At 32.6% G+C, this 21740-nt stretch overlaps 3 protein-coding genes across 3 annotated transcripts; 1 reads left to right on the forward strand and 2 right to left on the reverse strand.

Moving 5' to 3' along the window:
• Positions 1-4270: 4270 nt before the first annotated feature.
• On the reverse strand, positions 4271-8725 carry LOC120259830 (XIAP-associated factor 1). The gene is made up of 6 exons (XM_039267277.1): positions 8675-8725; positions 8250-8330; positions 6790-6925; positions 5161-5298; positions 4946-5067; positions 4271-4603 (listed from the first exon to the last, which is right to left on the reverse strand). Exons 2-6 carry the CDS (start codon positions 8297-8299, stop codon positions 4450-4452), a joined length of 600 nt encoding a protein of 199 aa, XP_039123211.1. The 5' UTR covers positions 8300-8330; positions 8675-8725; the 3' UTR covers positions 4271-4449.
• Positions 8726-11650: 2925 nt separating this feature from the next.
• Positions 11651-12424, forward strand: LOC120261246 (small EDRK-rich factor 2-like). The gene is made up of 3 exons (XM_039269052.1): positions 11651-11805; positions 11909-12008; positions 12153-12424. Exons 1-3 carry the CDS (start codon positions 11799-11801, stop codon positions 12247-12249), a joined length of 204 nt encoding a protein of 67 aa, XP_039124986.1. The 5' UTR covers positions 11651-11798; the 3' UTR covers positions 12250-12424.
• Positions 12298-21150, reverse strand: LOC120261245 (phosphatidylinositol/phosphatidylcholine transfer protein SFH9-like). The gene is made up of 13 exons (XM_039269051.1): positions 20672-21150; positions 19313-19412; positions 17822-18088; positions 17650-17727; positions 17449-17550; positions 17314-17363; positions 17108-17207; positions 16894-16968; positions 16735-16812; positions 15664-15769; positions 14631-15022; positions 14480-14554; positions 12298-14313 (listed from the first exon to the last, which is right to left on the reverse strand). Exons 1-13 carry the CDS (start codon positions 20875-20877, stop codon positions 14287-14289), a joined length of 1656 nt encoding a protein of 551 aa, XP_039124985.1. The 5' UTR covers positions 20878-21150; the 3' UTR covers positions 12298-14286.
• Between the last annotated feature and the right edge of the window lie 590 nt (positions 21151-21740).

A 21740-nucleotide genomic window follows, 5' to 3' on the forward strand; every position in this document is an offset into this window, starting at 1 on the left:
AGTTATTAAGAAGGATTAATTTCACATTTGTGTTTGCCTATTTTATAAATAATAATAAAAAATCATGCGAGTGGGAGGATTTAACAACACATTCTAATATATTAATACATAAGCTATTGATTTACTATTCTCAATCATTAATAAGTGAACCACACTATAAATCCGAGATTAGAAGGGAACGAATGAATGAACGAATGCATCAAATTAAAACAAAATCATTTCAGAAAGTGGTGATAAATTTAGGAAAAAAAGAAAAGGACAGGGATTCAAAAGAAATGGATGAAGGGAAGACAGAAAGGAGATGGAAGAGCATAATGAGATGAGGAAATAAGCAACAAAGAGAAGGTGACAAACAAGAGCAAAGACAACAAAAAAAGACTGGCAATGAAGCAAGACAATGTCAGAGAGAGAGAGAGAGAGAGAGAGAGATAAAGAGTTATTGTTGTTGTTGTTGTTGTAGTTGTAACATGTGTTTTGAGTCATCATTTTACTCATTAGCTTTTGCCTTGCTGCTCCAAGTCCTGCTCCCATCACTAATCAATTAACTCTGTCTCATTCTTTCCTACATTTTGTGCTCCACTTATCATCTTTTTGCCATTAAGATTCTCTGCACATTCCTGTTCACTCTCTGTCACCACCCTGACTCACCCATGACTACCATCTCTAACTCATTTGACCATTTTTCAAAACTTCCCTATCTCATCAGATCAGATCTCACTGCAAATCATTATTATTATTATATATGATTATTCATTTTAATGTTTGAATTACAATTCTTTTTGGCCTTTTTGACCTTTCCATCCACTTGTTAAACAAATCTATTGAGCGTTGATCCAAATGAGAGACTCAGGTTGACTTAAATAAATGATTTCTAATTTTTTTATAAAATGAATAAACCATTCAACTCAATTTTTGCGAAAAGAAAGTTGATTTTTTTGATCTTTCAAGCGGAAGAAGAGAGTTACTATTTTTCTATTAAGAAGGGGATGAGTTCAATTATATATATATATATATATATATAAAAGAGCATCAATCTTCTATGCCACATATTCGTTTATTCTGGGCCGTTGGATTTCAATCCAACGGTTCTGTACTATTTAATAAACAGTAATATTGTGTTTATAAACATTGTACAGTAAAAAGTGTGATGAAGTGTTTTCCAAAATTACAAGATTGCTCTCACTGTGCATTATCTTAATTTTACTGTTGTTGTCTGTAGACATCTGTGTACGTCCACAGAAACCCTTTTCTCATATATAAAACTTTAGTTTTAAAAAAGTTTGCTTTTAAATAGTTATTTCAATATCTTAATTAGGATTAGTTTAGAGTCCGCAATTCTTAGTAAATTAGTATGGTAAAGATATCGGTTAAATAAAATAAAATAAATAAGCAGATCAAATTAATGGATAACATATATATTATTTTACTAAAATGACTCAAATTTCGTAAGTTATTTATTAGTTTAATTTTACTTAAAATCAATAATTGAATTTATGGGAGTATTTAAATGGGTGAAAGTATTAAGGTTGCATTTGTTAAAATTTTCTTAATAAAATAATTTTTAAAAATCATGTTCAAACATATGTATGATATATATATATATATAAAAGAATATATTAAAATGTTTATTTTCTAATAAAAGAAGTAAAAAAATAAAATATTTACTGTCATTTAAATTATTTAAAAAAACAAATGCCAAATATTAAGGTAGAAGGTCAAAGCCAGACATACACGATTACAACTTATAAGCGAAAAACTTCAACTTCATTATTTCTTTGTTTATTTATTTATTTATTTATTTATTGTCCATGAAGACATTTGACAAACTCATGTGATTGACCTAAATTTTTAATATAAATGCAATACTTCATATGGACTTTCAGCAAAATATTTTTCTCTTTAGAGTAGGTTGGGACAAAGTTTGGGGTTTCTTATTTTAAATGAGCTTTTGCTACTCATTCATTCTAAGAGGACCTTGACAAAATAAATTGCTCAACAATATATTTTAAAAATTTTCACACACACACACACACACATATATATAGAATGATACATAACCTATTTTTAATTCTCCAATAAATTATTGAATGGAGGATTGATTTAATGTGGAGAGTAGGTGACTTGATATTGGGCAGTCCATGAATTTGGATAATTAATTGTAAGACAAGTGTGGTTAGTCAATGGTTGGGTGTGAGGGTGTGTTACAATTATAACATATTAATGTAAGTTGGGTATAAATTTTATTAGTCTGGATGAAATTAATTATTATATGTTAGATTTACATAATTATGACTTCTATTGCTCAGATATATCAAGAGGCACCAAAGCTAAAAAAAAACTTCAATTTAAATATCATAAGAGAGGTTTCTAAAGTTAAATTTGATCAAAAACCAATTTAGTTGAGCTTCTGAGTAGTTTTGGTAAACATATATTTTGAAATTTCTCAAATGATTAAGTTTGTATTAATTCTCTATATTAAAAATCATTTTAGAATTATAATATTTAACAGAAATAATAGACTATAAGTTTTAATTGAATTAAAATTTACAAAAAAATTAATGTATGTGCATTATGAAGATGGTGCATTATATGGTATTGTAAGTATAAAATGATGGCATATATGTGTAAGATATTAACTCTTTATCTGTAAATATTTATGATATATGACTTGTCTACATTCCATAAAAAAAATTAAATAAATAAAATTATGCTTGTCGATTTCCTGATATCAGTCCTAAGGCGTATGTATCATATAAATCTTTATATCATTTTAGTGTTTCATCATTAGACTTATGTCTTTACACTTTATCAATAAGGCATTATGTGTTATTTTTAATAAATTATTAACACTAAAAACTAAAAAACTAAAATATGTTTATGATAACTCCAATCTCTCTAATCAAGAGTCAAGTCTATCTTGTTGGCTGTCTAGTTGCTTTCTCCCTTGAAACACCTTTTCTATTTTATTTAGGTTTTGTCCTTGACTAGCAACTGATCTCTGTTTTTTATTTATCTTAACATATATATATATATATATTATCAACAATTAGTCATGGAAAAAGAATGGTAACAAACAAATGCATGTGAGTAACACTTGAAAACAGTCAGATTCTAAAACTCTGGAATTATGTATGATTCAATCATCAACCTTCAATCAAATCACAAGAAGGTGTACAAGTAAAAGAAACCTTTTTTTCCTTGAATTAGTGGCAATGGTGCTATGATTCTATAGGACGAATAATGCATTCAAACAAGGATCACTATGTAGTTTATATATTTATATTTAGATGTTTGCACTTTGGCTTTGTCCAGATGAAAATATGAAAAAAATTTAAAAATGTGAGCTATTAATTCCATTGCTTTTATCTTTTATGCAGACAGCAAACACATTATCACAACAATGTTTTCTTAATTTATTAATATTGGATACCATGTATAATGTGTCTGTATTCTACTGAAAAGACAAATTTGAACTTCAGTTCAAGTAGAGTGTGGGCACAGATTACACCCCCGACGTGGCTTGCATGTATTTGTTTTTAAAACAAAAAAACTGAACACAACTTTGCTAATGTTCAAATCACTTCTATTCCTTTACATGCAATGCATTGGCACTCCACACAATGATATATATATTTCCAATGATTGAACAAAGAGTCAAATGGGCACATCACATAAACAATAACAATAACAATAACGATGAGTGTATAAATATATTAAGAAATAAAAATGCTGAAGATGATGATGTGTTGAATGATTGAGAGAGCAGGTTGCATGCTTGCAAAACATTAATACCTAAAAGAAAATAAAAAAAAGATTAGGTGGTGTGAGGGTGGCCTTGTCTATGTTTGCTTGTTTTGGGCGGCGCAGTGCTTCCTTGTTTTTATAGTTGGTAGGGATGCATCCGGACCCAATGCTACAGGAAAAAAACCATTTAACTCCTCTACTCTTCAATAATGTCATGTTTTCATGCTCTAAATTCCATTTTAATTTATAAATTAAATTGAAGATTCATGCATTAGTTTAGCCATAGAGATTTTAGATTTCAGTTTTTTAGTTTCATTTTTTAACCAAAATAAGTGATGATGAAGTTTAAAGTGAAATGGAACTTTGGATATAAAACCAAAATAAGTGCCTTATGGGAAGAACTTGATAGCCTTAATATAAAACCAAATAATCCAACGAGCTGAGACACCATCTCCTCCGTTTCCCTTCTTTTATACTTGTGAATCTCATAGTCAAAATAAAGAACCAAAATCAAAAGAATGCAAAATTTTTAAGAATTCCATAACAGGGGGACTTCATTATAAGTGAATAAAGAAAGAGTTCAATGTCATTAGTTTGTTTTACATGAGAAAATAAGGTTCATGTATCACCTTAGTTAGGTGATGAATAGAATCCATAAATTTCAGAGTATTGTTTGAGATAACACAGCTGGTACTACTACCATTGTTACTGTTCAGGCTCTTTACCTTGCTGAAGGAAAATAGATCCTATGAGAACGGCGATTCCTGTTACAGCGATTGTAAATAATATTTGTCTCTTCGGAGAATTTTGCGGTTGCCTTCTATGAGCATCTTCTTCTCTTTCAATCGGTTGTGCGTCGCTTCATTTTATAAAAAGGATACCAAAAAATATGTCAAAAGTAAAGTAATTTGAACTGGATAAACTTCCTGATTTTATGACATACCCAAAGAGTTCACAAGATCTTAAACTTAAAATGAGAATTTAAGGTGAAATAAATCAACAAAGGGCACAAAGCATCACAATTTAGCTATCTGTTGTAAGTTTCATCTTTCATTGGGAAAAGCCAGTAATGCTATTCTACAAATTTATCTTTCAGTTTGTCTTTCATAATTAGTGTTTCCTTGGCAATAAGAGTCACTAATAAACCTTGATTGGACAAGAAAATATATGTGAAAGAAGATTAAGTATGTTAAATCAATACCTGGAAGATTCAGCTGTACCATTCCAATTGCTATGAAACTGATTTTCATGAGCAATCTGCTCACGCAACCTTACATACTTGTTACAAATCTGACAATATTCTGTCCGGTTCCCACATATTTCCTGTATTTACAGGTGAGAGAACCGATTAGAAAAGCACTTACACACTAATCTGAGAAACATCTCATTTACCCAGGCACAATCAACAATTATTACCTGATGATTTAAAAGGTCCACAGCAGGCAATGGAAACTCGCAATATTCACAAGTAACCATTCTCTGTTGACATCTTTCACCTTTGTGAACTGTCCATGCTTCACGTTCTATGGCTTCACCACAAAGTGAACAATCTATCTGTTTGAAATGGGGATAGAATATTAACCAAAACACCAATGTCAATGTCAATGTCAAAAGCCAAACTATGTGTCATGTGTTCCAATATAGATGTTATATAATTGATCAAGTTCAAAATTTAATTTATATGGAGTTTGAAACACCATTGTCCAAAAATTTGAACAAATTCAATTATTATAATTTATCATATAAACATAGCATTTAACAACATTATCGGTATTTGTAAAACTTTATATTATCAGTAGAATTAAAAGCTAAAATAAATGCTATCCATATTAATTTTCTCATAGGAAAAGACTAAATGAACTGCCCAAAACAGAAGTTCCAATTATAGCATTCCATATTCTTCATCTTTACAAAACCTAACCGTATTTAAAATTGAAAATTACCCTTATTGAAAAGCACACATACAACAAGAAAATGTAATCAATAAATAAAATAAAATAAACGATGCCCAATGGAGCGCTTTGTTAGGTGAATAATTAGAATGGCCAATAAAGAAAGAGAGAAACGACAAATCCTAATTAAGAAGGCATTTTGATATACTTTCCAAAGTGTGTGCATTGGTGGATAATTCTTACAATATTTGGTACACGCTTCATGTGGCATGGCTTTTCTAATGTCCTTTATTTTTGTAAAATTGAAATATAAAACACAGGAGATGATATTTTCAAAAATGCTTTGTGTGAACTATTATATGCTAAGATTGGAGGAGGACTACACTTTGTGGTTCAGAGGAGTGTTTGTTGTTGATTTATTAAAGTAGATGTACAAATCTCCCAAGTTACAACAATTCTAGAGCATTTGCAATGGCGATAGACGATAGTTTATAAAGAAAATGGATAAGGCATAAATTATATCGACTTGGCTACCAAGAGGTTCTCAAGAACATGTTTTATACAGAAAATAGATAATGCAAAAAAGCAATGATTAACTTCTGACTCAAGCTTAAAGAATGTTCTAGCAAACAACACATATTATAGGCTTTCTTATTTATATCAAGCTAACTGTTTCTTTAAACTCAGACAACTTTTTCAGGTTATCCACTTGGTTCTGCTTTTTCTCTTTGACCGCTAATTTTTGGCGAATTATATTTGTTATAAAACATTATTAGCAACCAGTCAATCATTTGTGATAATTCAATCTAATTCAAAAATCCCAAAAGCTATTTCTGCTAAAAATCAAACCATGTTAATTGTGCTAACAGAAAATTAATTTTGACTAACTGCACCACAAAGCAATGCCTTCCAATATGCGGAAGTTGACCAATTTCAAGTAAGCTCTAATCCAGTCTGATTGTGATGGTCTAATCCAGCATCAATTTTGCTAATTGACAAGCTATCAGACTTTGAAGAAATGGAGCTAGTAATGTGCACGTAAGATTAAAATCCATATGATTAATGAGTTGAATAGAGATGCGATAAACTATGTAGCCTGATAGTTGCAAAATTATCTTAGAAAACAAATTGTGGATAAGGATTAGGGAATTACCGGAGCATGACTTTCACGGTAATGCTCATCAGCAAGCTTTGTGGGGACCATATCACCACAAATAGTACACTTCTGAAGATTGCGGGAACAATGCACATAGTGTAAATCAATGTTTGAAGTTGGAATTTCTCTCTCACTGCATGTCCGAATCACCAACAAAGAAATTAGACTTGGCTGAAAAATGAGTTAAATAGTATAGAAGTTTATAACTACTGGTAACAATGAACACCAATTTAATTTTTTTATAAAAAGACGAGTGATACTAACTACAAATCATCCAGTAGTAATGTTACTTCGATGCTAGCACAGTATCACCCCTCCCTGAGTGTGCAAAGATAAGATACATGCATCTAAATAAACTTGCTTATTATTTGGCTTGCACTAACTCTATCATTGACCAATATTGATACAATAAATAGCAGGGCAAAGGCCAAAATTAACATCATCACCCACCAGTAACACAGCCCAACGCCAACATAAAATTAACATCTTTAAGAACACAGGCATAAAGACAGTCATTTAAATTACTTTGAGAGCTTTTGCTCTTCAACTCAAATAATATCTTGGAAGCAATCTTAATCAAGTATAAGTTTGCTTAGCAAGTGTGACTGACATTCGGTAGGAATCAAGGCACTACTATTAGATGCAAGCCAAAGACAGCAACAATCAATAAAAGCCAAACTTTAAATTTGTTGATAGAACTAGGGTGTCATGGACCAATCTTCAATTTGCAATGGAGGCAAAGAATCTTTCAAAATAAAAAAGAAAAAGGAAAAAAGAAAAAGTTGAATGGTTGTTAGTGAATGCAGGTATGTGCTAAAGATGATGAACTAAATAGTCCCACATCAAGACAACGACTCATTAACAAAAGTACCAAAGATTATTGAGTTACTGAGGTTGTATGTCAAGTGATGATGAACTAAATAGTCCCACAACAAGGAAGAACAGATCATCATGCTAGATGTATGAATTAGCATCAAAATATGAGGTTCTTTTTATAAGGAGACCATGAGGCCTAATACAACAATTCCTCACATGAAACATTCAAGAAACATGTTGAGTGGAATTATTGGAAACTCGTCCTATAATACAATGAAAGTGATCCGTATTTGAGAAACAAAAGAGAAAGTGCTACATTACCTACTAGCCAGGCTACTACAACAAGAAGTTGTTCTCATTAATGACAGTCAAATACGGTTGCAACGAAAAAAAAAAAATACTCTTAACAAACCAACCATGTTGCATAGATTGCCCTAAAAGTTAAAATTTTTAAGATACGCAAGTCAATCCATCTACAAAACAAGCATCCCTTACTACCCTAGAAACAATTGATTCCGCAATCATCTAAATCACAAACTTAAAAGGTAAAAACAAAAAATAATTTTTATTAAAAACTCTGTCATCAAAGACCAGTGAGAGGAAAAAAATTCAAAATTTTTCAATATGCAAGTAAGGATTACCAATGAGCGCAGGTGGTCTTAACCAAATCCGAAGTGATCGTCGGCGCCATGAAACCCCCGAGAAGATCTATCTCCAAAATCCTACTCAAAAGAACACAAAAAACCAAACCAAGATCAGAGAAAAGGAGATCAAGATAAAGAAAACCCAAAAAAATAGAAACGCTGTGAGATCGAGAGAAAAACCAAGGCCAATTCTCGAAAAATTGAAGGGAAGGGGACGAGAGAGAGAGAGAGAGAGAGAGAGAGAGAGAGAGAGAGAGAGATTGAGGACGATGAATGAATTGGGATCGGTGGTGTTGGGACAGAGAAGAAGAGTAGAGAAGAGAAGAGAAAGAGTAGTAATAAGCGCGAAGTCGTTGGCTAAAAGAAGTTGAGCGGTGGGAGAATAGCTAAGCTGATACAGCTTTCATCATAAAAAAATATACCTAATTTGTTTTAATGACGAGTTATTACGAATGAATGAATGAATGATTCGAAGTAGATCGAGAGTTCCGTGTTTCGATTGACAAACCTGATTTGCTTTTAAGAGTTAAAAAGACACGATACCTTCGTTACCGCGAAATCATGGACCATTGATTTCTTCTTGTTAGCTATTTTGACTGTTTGGATTGCCTTCGAATTTTTATTTTTTATTTTTAAACTTTTTTTTTTCTTGATCTTAAGTTACTCTTTCAAATATAAAATTAGGTATTTTATTTTAAAAATTGCAGATAATTTTATAATTTTGTTTTTTAAAGCAATTTAAAGAGTTGAATTGATCTTTAACATTTAAAGTGTATTTTTAGGATGTTCTTAAAAAAAAAAGTGTATCATATGTTTGATGCGCACCAATAGGATAAGACTATCATATCCTATTGGCACACCAAACAAAGGATAGCAATAGGATATGATAGTTATCATATCCTAAGCTCCCTAAAGTTTTAGTAATAAAAAAAATACTGTAATTGTTCATTTAATAAAAAAGTAATTGTTCATTTAATAAAAAAGTAAGGACCGTTTAGGTGGACAAAATATGGGATAAACTATTCTAATTGCTAAGCCAATACGATATGGTAGTTTTATTCTATTGAAGGTATATTTTGAAAGAACTATTTTTGGCAAGATAAAAGACTTGGGGGATCTCTTGAATTACAAGCAATGACCATAAGAGATCAATTACTTGGAGGCTAAGATTTTTTGAAGCCTAGTTTGGTGAGAGGCCAAATGAAGGCATAATTGGAGAGAAGTTATTTACGGACCGATCTATTTGAAGACATTATCATATATGGAGAAGATTGAAGAACTAAGATTGGATAAATAAAAGATCAAGCTTGGTAACGAAAAAGATTGTTGAAGACCAACCTTGAATAAATGAAGATCAAGTTTGAAAGACCATGAAACTAAACTTAGATGACTTGAAGATCAAGTTTAGTAAAAGATTTGAAAATCATTGAAAATTCTTTGAAGACTATCTTTGGTAAGATAAAGATGCGCCATGTGGACTAATTGTTGATAGGTTGAGATCGCGTGCGTTGCAACAGAAGCTGCCACTCAATCAAGGTTAGTAGGTGGGTCACGTTGTAAGCTTGCAACGTCTGTAATGAACATGAACCCCTTTAGTTCCACATCAGCTATGAGATGGACTCTTTGTGATCTTTTGGTGACACACTCTCCTCACCACTTGTATGCATAACATTGGTGCTTTCGTTGAGAGTCGATGTGGGGCACGATTACAGTCGGTCCACGCCGGTTTCGACGGTGCATCGACCATAGAAGGGTTCCGACCAGTCGGTCGGGTGTGTCTTTGAGGCCCTGAGTGAAATGCCCTGAGTGAAGTACTGTTGGTCAGGAGTCCAGATTATCCGGACTAACGAGGGCGTCAGTCTTTGATCGATGGGGTATTGTAATGAACATGAATTCCTTTAGTCCCACATCGGCTATGAGATGGACTCCTTGTTTGTGTGCATATCATTAACTCAGAAAAGCAATTCTCCCAAATGTTAAATTATATTCCTTCATTTAATATATATCATTATTAATTTTTTTATAAAAAACTTTTTTCATGCTTCAAAATTTCAAATTATCCCCGATAACTCAAAAAAAATCTAACAATTGATTTTTTTTCAAAAAAAAAAAACAATAATTTAAAAACCTAGAAAGGGTCTACCACCTCTTATCCTATTTACTCCAAATGCTTTATGTAAGTTGTTTATTTTGAAAATAATTTGAAATTGAATCTCAAAACTTACATAAAATAAACAATTTTAAATAAAGATTTTCACATCTGGAGTGATTAAAGAGTTTCTTCGTCGATCTCGTGTTTGAACAGATTATTTTTCATCTAAATCATTTTTTTTATAGTATCTTATTTTTAGCTAGGTAGTCGAGCCGGACCTTTGAACCGGAAGAGGCCAAGGTTTAAGGGTCAAGAGGTTCAACCGCGGTCGAACCGGGTCGAACCGGATTTAATAAATAAAAATATAAAATATAATATATTAAATATTATATTAATTTTTAAATTAAATAAACCTATATTAATTTTTAAATACAACATATCAAACAAAAGTTACAAAACAAGTCTTGATTCCAATCATTCCACATTCAAAACACAACATTTAATTAAACTAAATCCATATAAAAAGTATAAAACACTAAATAAAAATTAATCTCATCAAGTTTTTTTCTCAAACACTAAAATCAAATCCATAAAAATTAAATTCATAGCTCATAATTCTCAACAAAATATACATTTAGATAATACTACTGCAATAAGCATGGTAAGAAAAATTCAAAATCGATAGTTTACATACACAAAAAGTTTTCCACATCGAAATGAAATCCACATGATCATTCATCGGCATTTGTTTTTTAATTCACTGTTGAACGGTTCATCCGGTTCAACAGCGGTTTTTCTTCAGCGAATGATTTTTTTTTAAAATTAATTTTGATATTTATTTTGCTAATGATTTTATGTATGATTTTGTCGGATAAAATAAAAACTAATAAAATTAAAAAAATCTATTTTAAAAAATAATATATAATTATATCAAAAAAATAATTTTATTTATTTACATGTTATTGTCTGATCACTTCAAATATAAAATAAGATTACAAAACCAATAGCTTCTCCAATGAACGTCAATCAAACATGTCCATCAAATTGCCCTAAAAATATAAGTATTTATTTAGTTAATTTTGTGCACAGGCTTGCTTTTTTTTTTTTATTAAAAAAACCTTTGAGGGTACAAATCAAAATATAGTACGGATAGCGAATCTTGCCTGCCACCTGGAACAAGTTGCGTTCCTAACACAATACCTCAAAATTACTCCTTTTTAGTTTTTTTTTAAAATTTAAAAGTTATTATTTCCATTAGATTAGAACTTTCGAGACCCACATCTTTTCTCTCTCCTCATTATTCCATCACCTTTGAAACCAAGACCTCCATTATTATTTCTCTATATTATATATATATATATATATATCCATCTCGTCTTTCCCTCTTCGTCTCGCCTCTCGTTGTTCCCAGATCTTGATCCCAGTTCCAACTAGGGAGACATCCAGAGGAGAAGATGACTCATATCCTTTGATAGATTTTTTCTTCTTTGATTGTTTCTGTGTTTTTTCCCTTTTTTTTGGTTTTTTTGGATTGGTATGTGTGTTTCTTGATTCGAGAAATCACGCGGTAACCAGAGAGACCGAGATCGCGAGAGGGCGCAAGCTCGGAAGCCGCAGGCCAAGGGAAAAGACGATGGCCTCACCCCCGAGCAACGACGCGAGAGGTATCGAATCTATTGATTGATTTATTGATTTTTTTTTTAATTTCTAGGGTTTCTTTTAATCTGAGAATTTCATTGAAATTTCTTGTATCGATGATGATGATGATGATGATGGTGGCGGTGTTTGCTTGGTTTGGTTTGGGATAGGGATGCGAAGGCGCTGCAGGAGAAGGCGGCAAAGAAGGCTGGACAGGCGTCGGCGGCTGGGGGTGACACCAAGAACAAAGGCACTGCGAAGAAGTAGAGGATCATATGCAGATGAGCGTTCTTTATTTCATTATTAACTCTATTGATCTGTTCTTGCGGTTTCTCTTTCTGTGTTTTATAAATTATGGTGTTCTGTTTGGATCTTTTGAGTTGGTGGTGGTGATTGGGATTTCAGGACTAATAAAAATGTTATCTTTGGCCTTAAAATTTCAGTTGACATTGAAACTGCCTCTACTTGGTACTTGATGCTGTTGAATTTGATTTTATATATATATATATATGGATAATATGAGTGTTAATATTACTGTGAATGAATTTTGTGTTTTCTTGAAACTATGATGTGTAGTCTTTAGCATTTAATTTTCAGTTGACATTGAAACTGGTTCTGCTTGTTATTCCATGTTCTTGAATTTGAGTTTATGCTGGACTCTATCTACTTCTTTCAAAATCTTTTTTTTTTTACATGTATTTTTTTGTTTATACTTTGAATTTCAGTTGTCATTGGAATTGGTTCTACTTTTGTTAGTTGATGTTCCTTCTGGATGGAATTTGATTGTATTTGGCTTTAATTTAATGTTCCTCATTGAATTTTGTTGGCAAATTCTCACTGTGAACTCTGTCAGCTTTAAATCACTGAAACTAGTTTAGCTGCGTCAGTCTTAGAGGCTGTTGTTTACTGTCAAATCATTCATGGTATTTAATATTAGTTTTGATATTTAGGGTGCTTTACTATTCAACTCTTCTGTTAAAGTAGTTCTCTTGCTTTGTGTTGTATGGTGGAAATAAGATGAATGAATAAATAAAAGGAAATGCGTGAATAGTTTGTCCCTTTCCTTTCAAAATATCATATTATTATTCCCCCCCTTTCTTTATTTTTCTCATAGTTTTGTATCAAAAAAATTAAATTATAAGAAAAGTAGTGAGTGATACCTGTGTTTTTTAAATCTTTCTCTTGTGCACAGAATCTCTTGAAATCAAAATCTCCAAAGGCGGTGGAATTAATCCCAAACTCCTTAGGGTTGGATAAGTATTTGATTTGTCTTTTATTAGCGTTCTATCAGATAAGAAGTTTATCTAGTTTTCTATGGTAAACTGCTAATCGTCAGACATGTTTGTCTTGTTTGTAAATTTAACAGCTAGACTTAGCAGTTATAAGTGATAAACTCAGGGGTTTTAATATTAAAAAATATTTATTTATTTCCCTTAAAGGGTGAAAGTGTTTGTATTATGGTTCCATGGTGCAATCCCCCCCAAATATGGGTAGTCCTTGATTATTTAATTTTACTGGGAAGATAAATATATGAAAAGCCGTTTTAGTTGGAAAGGTGCATATGAGAGGTTTCTATTGTTTATTTTGTTTTAATGGTTTTATTGGTTTTTTTTCTTAAGAAGATGATCTGTACTTTTTCCCCCTCTTCTTTTATGCTGAGCTTTGAAGCATTGAATAAAGGCTCACGCAGTCAAGTCTTCAGCAGTATTTTCCTACCACAATCCTGGGGAAAAACATACTTAGCTTGAGTGCCAAGACACATGCATGCCTTTTTTATTTTTTTGTTTAATTTACTAATTCTATATGTACAAAAAATAAAAATATTGCGGAAGTAATTTCTAGTTTTCAACGACAACCAATTAAGTGGAACTGCACCAACATGAAGGTTCCCAGTTACACAAATAAAACTAACTTGCCCCTACCCACAGGAGACAATTCAAATGCGGATACAACTAAGATATGTTATTATATCAGTGTCAAATTTCTTTCCATGCACCAGCCATAGAAAATTCAATGCCATAACCCAGTAATTTACAACAAAAAGAGAGAAAAAAAAAAAAAAGGGAAGAAACACAGAACCCTATATGTATATGTATACATGCACATCAAATAGAGGGCAATAGCATTGGCTCAAATCCGATGGAAAGCTCTAATTATTCTTAAATGCTTGATTTCAGATCAAGAACAATTTCATGCTCAAATCAAGCTTTATTGATGAGGATCAGCAGTAGAAATATTGAAGGGGCTTGAATTAAAATGCCGCTCATTCAACCATGAACTCAGTATATGCTTCACGTCTAGATTTCAATCATTAAAGCAGCATGATTTCCTCTGTGATCATCAAATATATATGTCAGTGTTCTTGGAAACTAGAGCTAAGCGATTACCAAGCAAGGGGGTTTTATCAGTGGAATGAACAGGAAAATATATCATTTTCAAAATGAGTTTTTTTTTTTTCAGTGAGATATCTTATTTTCCTCAAATGAATGTCACTTACATGTATGTTGATCTCCCGTAAATTCTCTAGTGATTCTGCCAATTCCACTTGCTTAAGGGAAGTTGCAGATAGTGCCTGCAGAAGACCAAGATCCCAGTTAGTAAGATGGGCAAATTAAGAACAATTTTCATCTCTACAACAAGATACCCACATTTTTTGTCTTCTGTAAATCATGTTCGATGGATCTAATTCTATCTAATGACTCCATAATCATGCTATCTTTCTCTGGTGGTATTTTCATAGGCTTATTATTCAACTCAAACACCTGGTCTTCTAACTTTTGAAGCCTCTCTAAAACTGGAATGATGGCATCCTCTTTCAATTCGTTTGTGCCAAGATGGTCAGTTGTAAGTGAATTTGTTGAAACTCGATTCTGATAGTTCCACAGCTTCACAACTTGATGCAGGACAAAATCACCAAACCAAACAAATATTACATGCAAAATTGCTAGTACTTTCAAGACTAAGCTAGGCATCGTTCTTGTCACTTGTAGATAAAACTTCCTTAGCATGATTCTTTCTGCAAGAGATTCATGTGAAGAACCTGTTGGAAAGGCCAAAATACCCAGCATCATGCAATGAGTTTAGCAGATAGACAAATTAACTGTAAATGATTATGGAAAACCAAAGAATTCAGCATAAATAAGCATGTTTTTGTCCCTGTGACAGCACCTCCTAGTTTGATAAGTAGGTCGAATAATCTTCTGTCAGAGGAAACCAGGGACCACAAGCATAAAAGAGCTACTGTAATTTATTTAAACCCTAAACATAGAATTCTATTTAATCTATTTGTGTCTAGATAGATTATTTACAAAAACTTATAAGCGGAGACATGAACTCCGTTGTGCTCTTTCAACATTTCATGATGGCAAAAATATAGAAGTACAAGTTGGATACGGTTTTTGGAGTTCCCACAGAAAATCTAGAAACTAGTGTGTGTTTAGCCTGATTCTCGAAATGCCATGCCCAGAGACCAGTTTTATAACTTTATTTATACCAATATTTGATGGACTTAAAAAGTCTTGCTGGCTTTTAAACAAAAGAGTCTAAATAGGATGGTCCTGACATATCTACACCATTATAGTACAATTAACGAATCAAATTGCAAATTCAAAGGCAGGACAGGTTTTATTGAGCTTGATAGTGCATAAAAGTAGAAAGTTTGAATTATTAAACATAAACTACCTCTATGTTGAATATCACAACAATATTCAGGGAAAAGCCCAAGTTCTTTCCTGGCACTGGACTGATTAGATAGCCTGTTGGAAGTCGCACATTCATCCAACGTGCTCTGAAAATATAAAGAGGAGCTTAAGCTGCAGGAAAAAGTATATAATATCTATGTGCTAAAACTTAGACTGGTGCATAAAATGCACACACACACTATCATTAAAATCGTTTAAAAATTGTACAGAGAGTTATTTTGACACGTCTCTTTGTCAATGTAGACTAAGAAACAACTTTTATTTTAAAAATAAGGATTTAAGGTACTATTGGTAAAAATGATTTTAACCTATAGAGCAGATCCTTTAGTGTGTTGACCTTTCGCAGTCGATAATGATATCAAGGTTTCAAAAACAAGCACAATAATCTGATTCATAATAAAGACAGATGACAACAAAATAATAAGAGGCAGCACATTGCACCAAATCCTGTTTGAAACTCAAACACCTTCATAAACCAAATCTTTAGAATATGAGAAAGATGGGTGCGATGATATGCACCCTCAAAAACAAGTACCAATGAGAAATAACGTCAAACTTTAATCTTCGCAAAGGTCTACTTCGATTGTTATGAAAAAACCAAACGCTGGACACGTTTAACCAGAAAGATGCTCAATCTCAGAAAGAAAACACATGCCAGTGACATACTGATGTTTTCATGAATAGTGTCTCTGTCCTTGATTTATGTCATGCTCTACGTACTCTAGTTAAAATCAAAAGCCAAGGCACCACGGTAGTATAGCTGTCTAGGTATCTCAGCAGACGGTACAAATTTATTCCCTCAATTATTAAATTGATTCGGCTAGTTTATAAACAAGAAATTTGGTTATTTTACAAATCAATATAAATAAAATCATTAAATAAAAGGGCAATAACAAAAGCAATATAGAGAATAGTAGCTAGGACATCAAAATCAGAGATTTGAAAAATGAACAAATTAATACATGCAGAGATATTATGTAAATAGATAAAACAGAAGCTGCATTCGCTGGCAGAAATTTACTTCTTCAAGAACTTAAGCTAACTGTATTACCTTATTAGTTGTTGCAACAGCACTGGAGACCACATTTTCACGATCTGAATAAGTAGCAATTTTTTCAGATTGTGTACCCTGCAAGGAAAATTTGGAATAGCGTCAAAAGTAAGTTGGCCGTTTCTATCAAATGTAGTGATTTAAATGAGTTGATTGTACCTGAAAGGATGAGTCCTGGTCATGAGATTGACTAGTAACCCTCCTTATGCTTGATTTTTTTTGTTCACGAGACAACTGTAAAAAGGATTAATAATTTAAAAAAAAAAGAGCACTTCGATCATAAATGTGAAGGAAGATATTCCATATCAGACTTAAAGCTATCACAACTTCAAATATACATCAATTGAGAAAAGCACTTAAATAAATGACCTACTCTCATTATCTCTGGGTCAGTCCATGGGCCTTTATTTGATCTAAGGCATCCTCCCTCGTTCAGGCAAGTGCAAGAGCCACCAAGAAAATCAGGAATTTGACTACAAACACAGAGAGGGTGTGAAAATGTCTCACTTTTGTCCAGAATAATTTGAATGGAAGAAATGTTTATCATGTGAGAAATAATACAGGAAGAGGAACCTATACCTTATATCTATGAATTCAAGCAATGTATTTAGGTATGTATTGCCTAGGACCTGCAAAAAATAAAATAAAATAAAGATGTAAATAAAGATGCAAGAAAATAAAGATTTGACATCCGACAGGAAATTTTTTTTCCACCTGTATCTTTGCAGAGGTCCTTGGATCAATGAAATTTTTCAAAGCATTCCACAGCAATCTAAAACCACTACCCGCATTAACAATGTACATCTGATTCAATATCTGCACAATGCGTTCTATCATCAAAAGTGAATTAAAAATATTAGATCATCTTTACAGAAACTCACTTATATTTTTTTACATATACAGTGAATTGCTCACCTCAGGATAGTTATCACTGTCAATTTTATTGATGCTAATCACTATATCATGAACTAGTTTGCCGACACTCATCCAATTCTGCAAAATCAGAAAGTCAAGGATGACAAGTGGCTACAACTATCACAAAAAAACAGCATATCTAAGTCAGTAAGGTAAGCCAGCAACCACATACCACCCCCTGCACATCCAATATTGTTGTCATAGTATGAATATGCCTTCTGGCAGCAACTGAGCATGCAGGATACTTCTCAGTAAAGAGTTTCTCCAGGGTTTGAACATGATACTTTAAAAATCTTTCAACTGTCGTAACATTAAGAAGCTTATCTAAATCAATTTTCCCAAGCCTTTCAATATATAGAGGTCTTCCTTCTTTGTCCACCCCATGATAGCCATGTGGATAGTACTTAAGAACCTCTTCTAACTCATGAAAGACAAAGTCCTGAATCACATTGTTCCAAGATAACAGTCAAGAAAAGGCATATAATTAAAGAAGGGTCAAATCTCTCACATATTGAATATTATGTATTCAACTACTGTGAGATTTATTGTGGACACTTAAAAGATAAGATGACATTTTTAGAAATTCATTTTGTATCCAGTTAAAGATGGACTTCATAGCAGGCCTCAATTTTCAAAGCACTATAAAAAATAAAAAAGAAAAAAGAAGATTCCTGATGCATCAATTAACAAAACTTGATGAAGTCATAAAATTCTCCATGAGGAACTTATGTCAAGTGATATAAAGGCAGAGATCAATGAAGGCATTAAAAAGGCAATATATGCTATAAAAATCATGATGAATAAAGATTCAGATAAATGTTGTAAGAAAACTACAATGTTTAGCTTCTCACCAAAGAAACCCCCAACAAGTGGGCATAACAATGTAAGGTACCTCTCCTGTGAAACAGTATCATTACACATGCAGTCTATCATCAATCTCACCAAATGGCAAGAAATATAATTAAACAAATTTTACACGTCACTACAACAAAAGAAACGCCTACTTGATATTTTGTCTCATTCTTTTCAGCTCAAAATCATTTTAATAATATCCACTTTTATCTCACCTTTTTAGTACCTACTCCAATCAATAATAAGCAATAGCATGCTCTTAACTAATCCCACATCTAAGAGATCCCACCTTTTAGTATCCTTCAGGTCCACCTAATCTAAATAAAATCAAATTTGAAAGTTTAGAAAAATTAAACTTCCTGTTATTTTATAATATAAATTAAATTTCCTGTTAGCATCTGATGTCCTCCCATTGTTGATTCTCCCCTCTCCCGAAATCAGTGAGATGAAGTATGTAACGTATTAATTATCAACAACATCCATTATAGGCAGACATCTTAACTTAAATATCATTTGAAATCAAAAACAAATTATTTCAGTGACTTTGACCATTTTGATCATGATTTTGGTCTCAGACAAATTTTTATTGAAAATTTTAGAACTCAAAATTAAAAAAGAAAACTAAAAATTCTAGTGATTCCCAAGTTTAGCAAAGTGATTTGATCTCTTCTGAAAGGGACCTTCAAAGGCAACCCTAATGCAAATTGAGTTATGAAAAGATTGGACAACTGAACACAGATATTATGCTTTGCAAGCCCAGTTCTATTCAAGCCGTGGAAGGAGATGAAAGGAAATCCAGTGATGCACTTACTTGAAGGATACTGTCTGTACCAAACTCTGTCCTCCATTGTAGCATATCAGACCACATGCTAATTGCCTTTTTAACATTAAATCCCCTTGCCTTCATAAATCTGCAGACATACAAGGCAAGAAAATTTGCAGCTAATTAGATCTTTGCAAAAAAAACTGAAGTACTTTTCATTGAAGATAAAAACAAGCATCTATGATCAAATTAAGCTGTCATGCTAACTATCAAACATAGAGAAGGGAAAATTAGTAGGGTTTTCTTGAAATGTAGATTTAGCTGCCAAAGACACTGTTTTCTGCATCTGTATGTGAGCAAAAGTCAAATAAAAAAAAATTAACTGTTTCCATTTATATGAGCAGGGTATTGGCTGAGAAAGTAGTTTCATGAACTTCTTATACAATCAGAAAATCAATAGGCAGCAACATATTTTAGTTAAATAAAATTTATCCTATTTATATGTTCATTATGAATTCATCTCTGAGGCATCCCTATTCTAGGTTATGCCTGCTGTTGCCAATATGGACAAAGATTGATGAATTGTTGAAAAGCAAACCTCATTTATGTCTCAAGTATTTCATATTCAATGTTCCTTTAAAGCTGCAGTTACAGGAGATTTAGGTGGATCAAAACAGAAAAAGAAAGTTATATTAAAATAGACCAATATCCTTTTGAATAAACCAGAAGGAACTTAGACTCCATGATAGCATTTCCCACTTTAAATACAGTGTCCCCAGCAAGATGCTTTATATCACTAAGAAAACCCTTTAAAGGGCCAAAAGAGTGGGTTATTTCTAAAATGAGTCACACTTACCCCAATATGCAGCCCCCACTGCCAAGTATACGGACAGAAAAATTGCGTGATTCACACACCACTCAAAACTTCTAACCACAAAACTATCTCCTGATTGATTCAGATACCACTATTTCAGCATAGAAGTGGAAAACTTGCATCAAGATCACCTTTTAAAAATTAAAACTTAATGCCCCTAGAATATGTCCATTTAGCATATAATAAAGTAGTTGGGAGCCATTTCCCAGCAAGTTGGAGCAGATATTACAAGCAATTTGTCTGGGGAGCCATAGCATCACCAATTTGATTCCATCCTCACCATATCACTAACCTAATCCAATCTAACATGCAACGAACCAAATATTGATCAGAAATCAACACAATCCCTATTTGTTTTTGTTCTTTTCCTAACATCAAGGGGTTAATATTAGCATCCAACACTCATGGAACCACTTTCACCAATCAAACACATAGATCCAATCCACAAAATCAAAAGGAATCACACATTCAACTTCATTCCAATCAAAACTAACAATAACCTAAAAACACCAGATCCAAACAAGAGAACTCACCTCAACATGGTGTAATAATCATCGTGGCGAGCCGGGAGCAAATCTCTAGCAATCAGAGCCTCGCGGAACGCCTTGACAGCCCTTTCCTCATCGACATCAATCCGCCCACGATCACCAGGCACCAGTCCAACATCTCCAGCCCTCCTCCTCCCCCGCCTCCTCGACGAAGAAGCAGACAAAGACGCAAGCCTCCTGCGATCCTCCATAGACGCCACCAGCGGTGCAGAGATGAAGGCCGGAGGCTTGCCCTCGCCGGAGATTCAAGCCGGAGTGTTGGGCTTCAAAGACTCGCAAGCATCGCGGACTTTCTCTATGAATGCGGGATTCGCGAGAGAAGGGCGAGGTCGAGGGCTCTCAATAAATTCCAGAAGTTTGACGTCTTAACGGACACGTGGCGCAATGCGATGGCATGAAACGTGGCGCTTATTTTTAACGGTTGGATGCAATGCTGGACAACAATAGCCGTACACGTGTCTTTTTCATTTGATATTTGTTTGTCTTGCGTGGTCTTTAATCTTTATTAGAGATGTTGCAATCTTTGACTTTTCAGACTATGTTAACAATTGGACACATTTACACCGGGATTTAATTATAATTTATAAAGACAAATTAATTTAATTATTATTCTTATATTTGATGATTATAATCTGAATAAAAGTGACAAAATGGGTTGGAGAAAATTAAAAATTTATCTTTTTTATATAGATTTAGTTTTATAATTTAAAATCATAAAATTTTATATTTAAGTTGTTTTATGGGAATTTTGGAGTCGCATATATTGGGCCTAGAATGTTATTACTCCAAACATAATGTGTTTTATTTTAGAGATTATAGTATATATATATATATATATAATATATTTTATTTTTTACAATACAAATAAATCACCTTATAAATTTGTGGCGAGAAAAAAATAAATTTTTGATATCTATATGAAGTTAAATGTTTTAATCACTCTATTATTGTCATTGATTGTGGTATATTTATTAATAATAACAACGAATTTATTTCAATCTTAAAAAGGTTTGTTTGTATTTGATTATGAACTTCAATATATATATACACACAC

This window comes from Dioscorea cayenensis, chromosome 5 (genome assembly GCF_009730915.1).
Source record: "Dioscorea cayenensis subsp. rotundata cultivar TDr96_F1 chromosome 5, TDr96_F1_v2_PseudoChromosome.rev07_lg8_w22 25.fasta, whole genome shotgun sequence".
In the NCBI taxonomy this organism is placed as follows: Eukaryota; Viridiplantae; Streptophyta; class Magnoliopsida; order Dioscoreales; family Dioscoreaceae; genus Dioscorea; species Dioscorea cayenensis.

Bases quoted from the DNA above. Each gene is read 5' to 3' on its own strand.
- LOC120261245 (XM_039269051.1), bottom strand. From the start codon at position 20,877: ATGGAGGATCGCAGGAGGCTTGCGTCTTTGTCTGCTTCTTCGTCGAGG. The intron at 18,089-19,312 runs GTAAGTGCATCA...AATGTGATTCAG, and splicing joins GTACAGACAGTATCCTTCAA to GACTTTGTCTTTCATGAGTT. The intron at 16,969-17,107 runs GTAGGTCATTTA...TCCTTTTTACAG, and splicing joins CTGACCCAGAGATAATGAGA to TTGTCTCGTGAACAAAAAAA.
- LOC120259830 (XM_039267277.1), bottom strand. From the start codon at position 8,299: ATGGCGCCGACGATCACTTCGGATTTGGTTAAGACCACCTGCGCTCAT. The intron at 5,068-5,160 runs GTAATAATTGTT...CTGTAAATACAG, and splicing joins TGGACCTTTTAAATCATCAG to GAAATATGTGGGAACCGGAC. The intron at 4,604-4,945 runs GTATTGATTTAA...TATAAAATGAAG, and splicing joins GGTACAGCTGAATCTTCCAG to CGACGCACAACCGATTGAAA.
- LOC120261246 (XM_039269052.1), top strand. The intron at 12,009-12,152 runs GTATCGAATCTA...GGTTTGGGATAG, and splicing joins CCCGAGCAACGACGCGAGAG to GGATGCGAAGGCGCTGCAGG.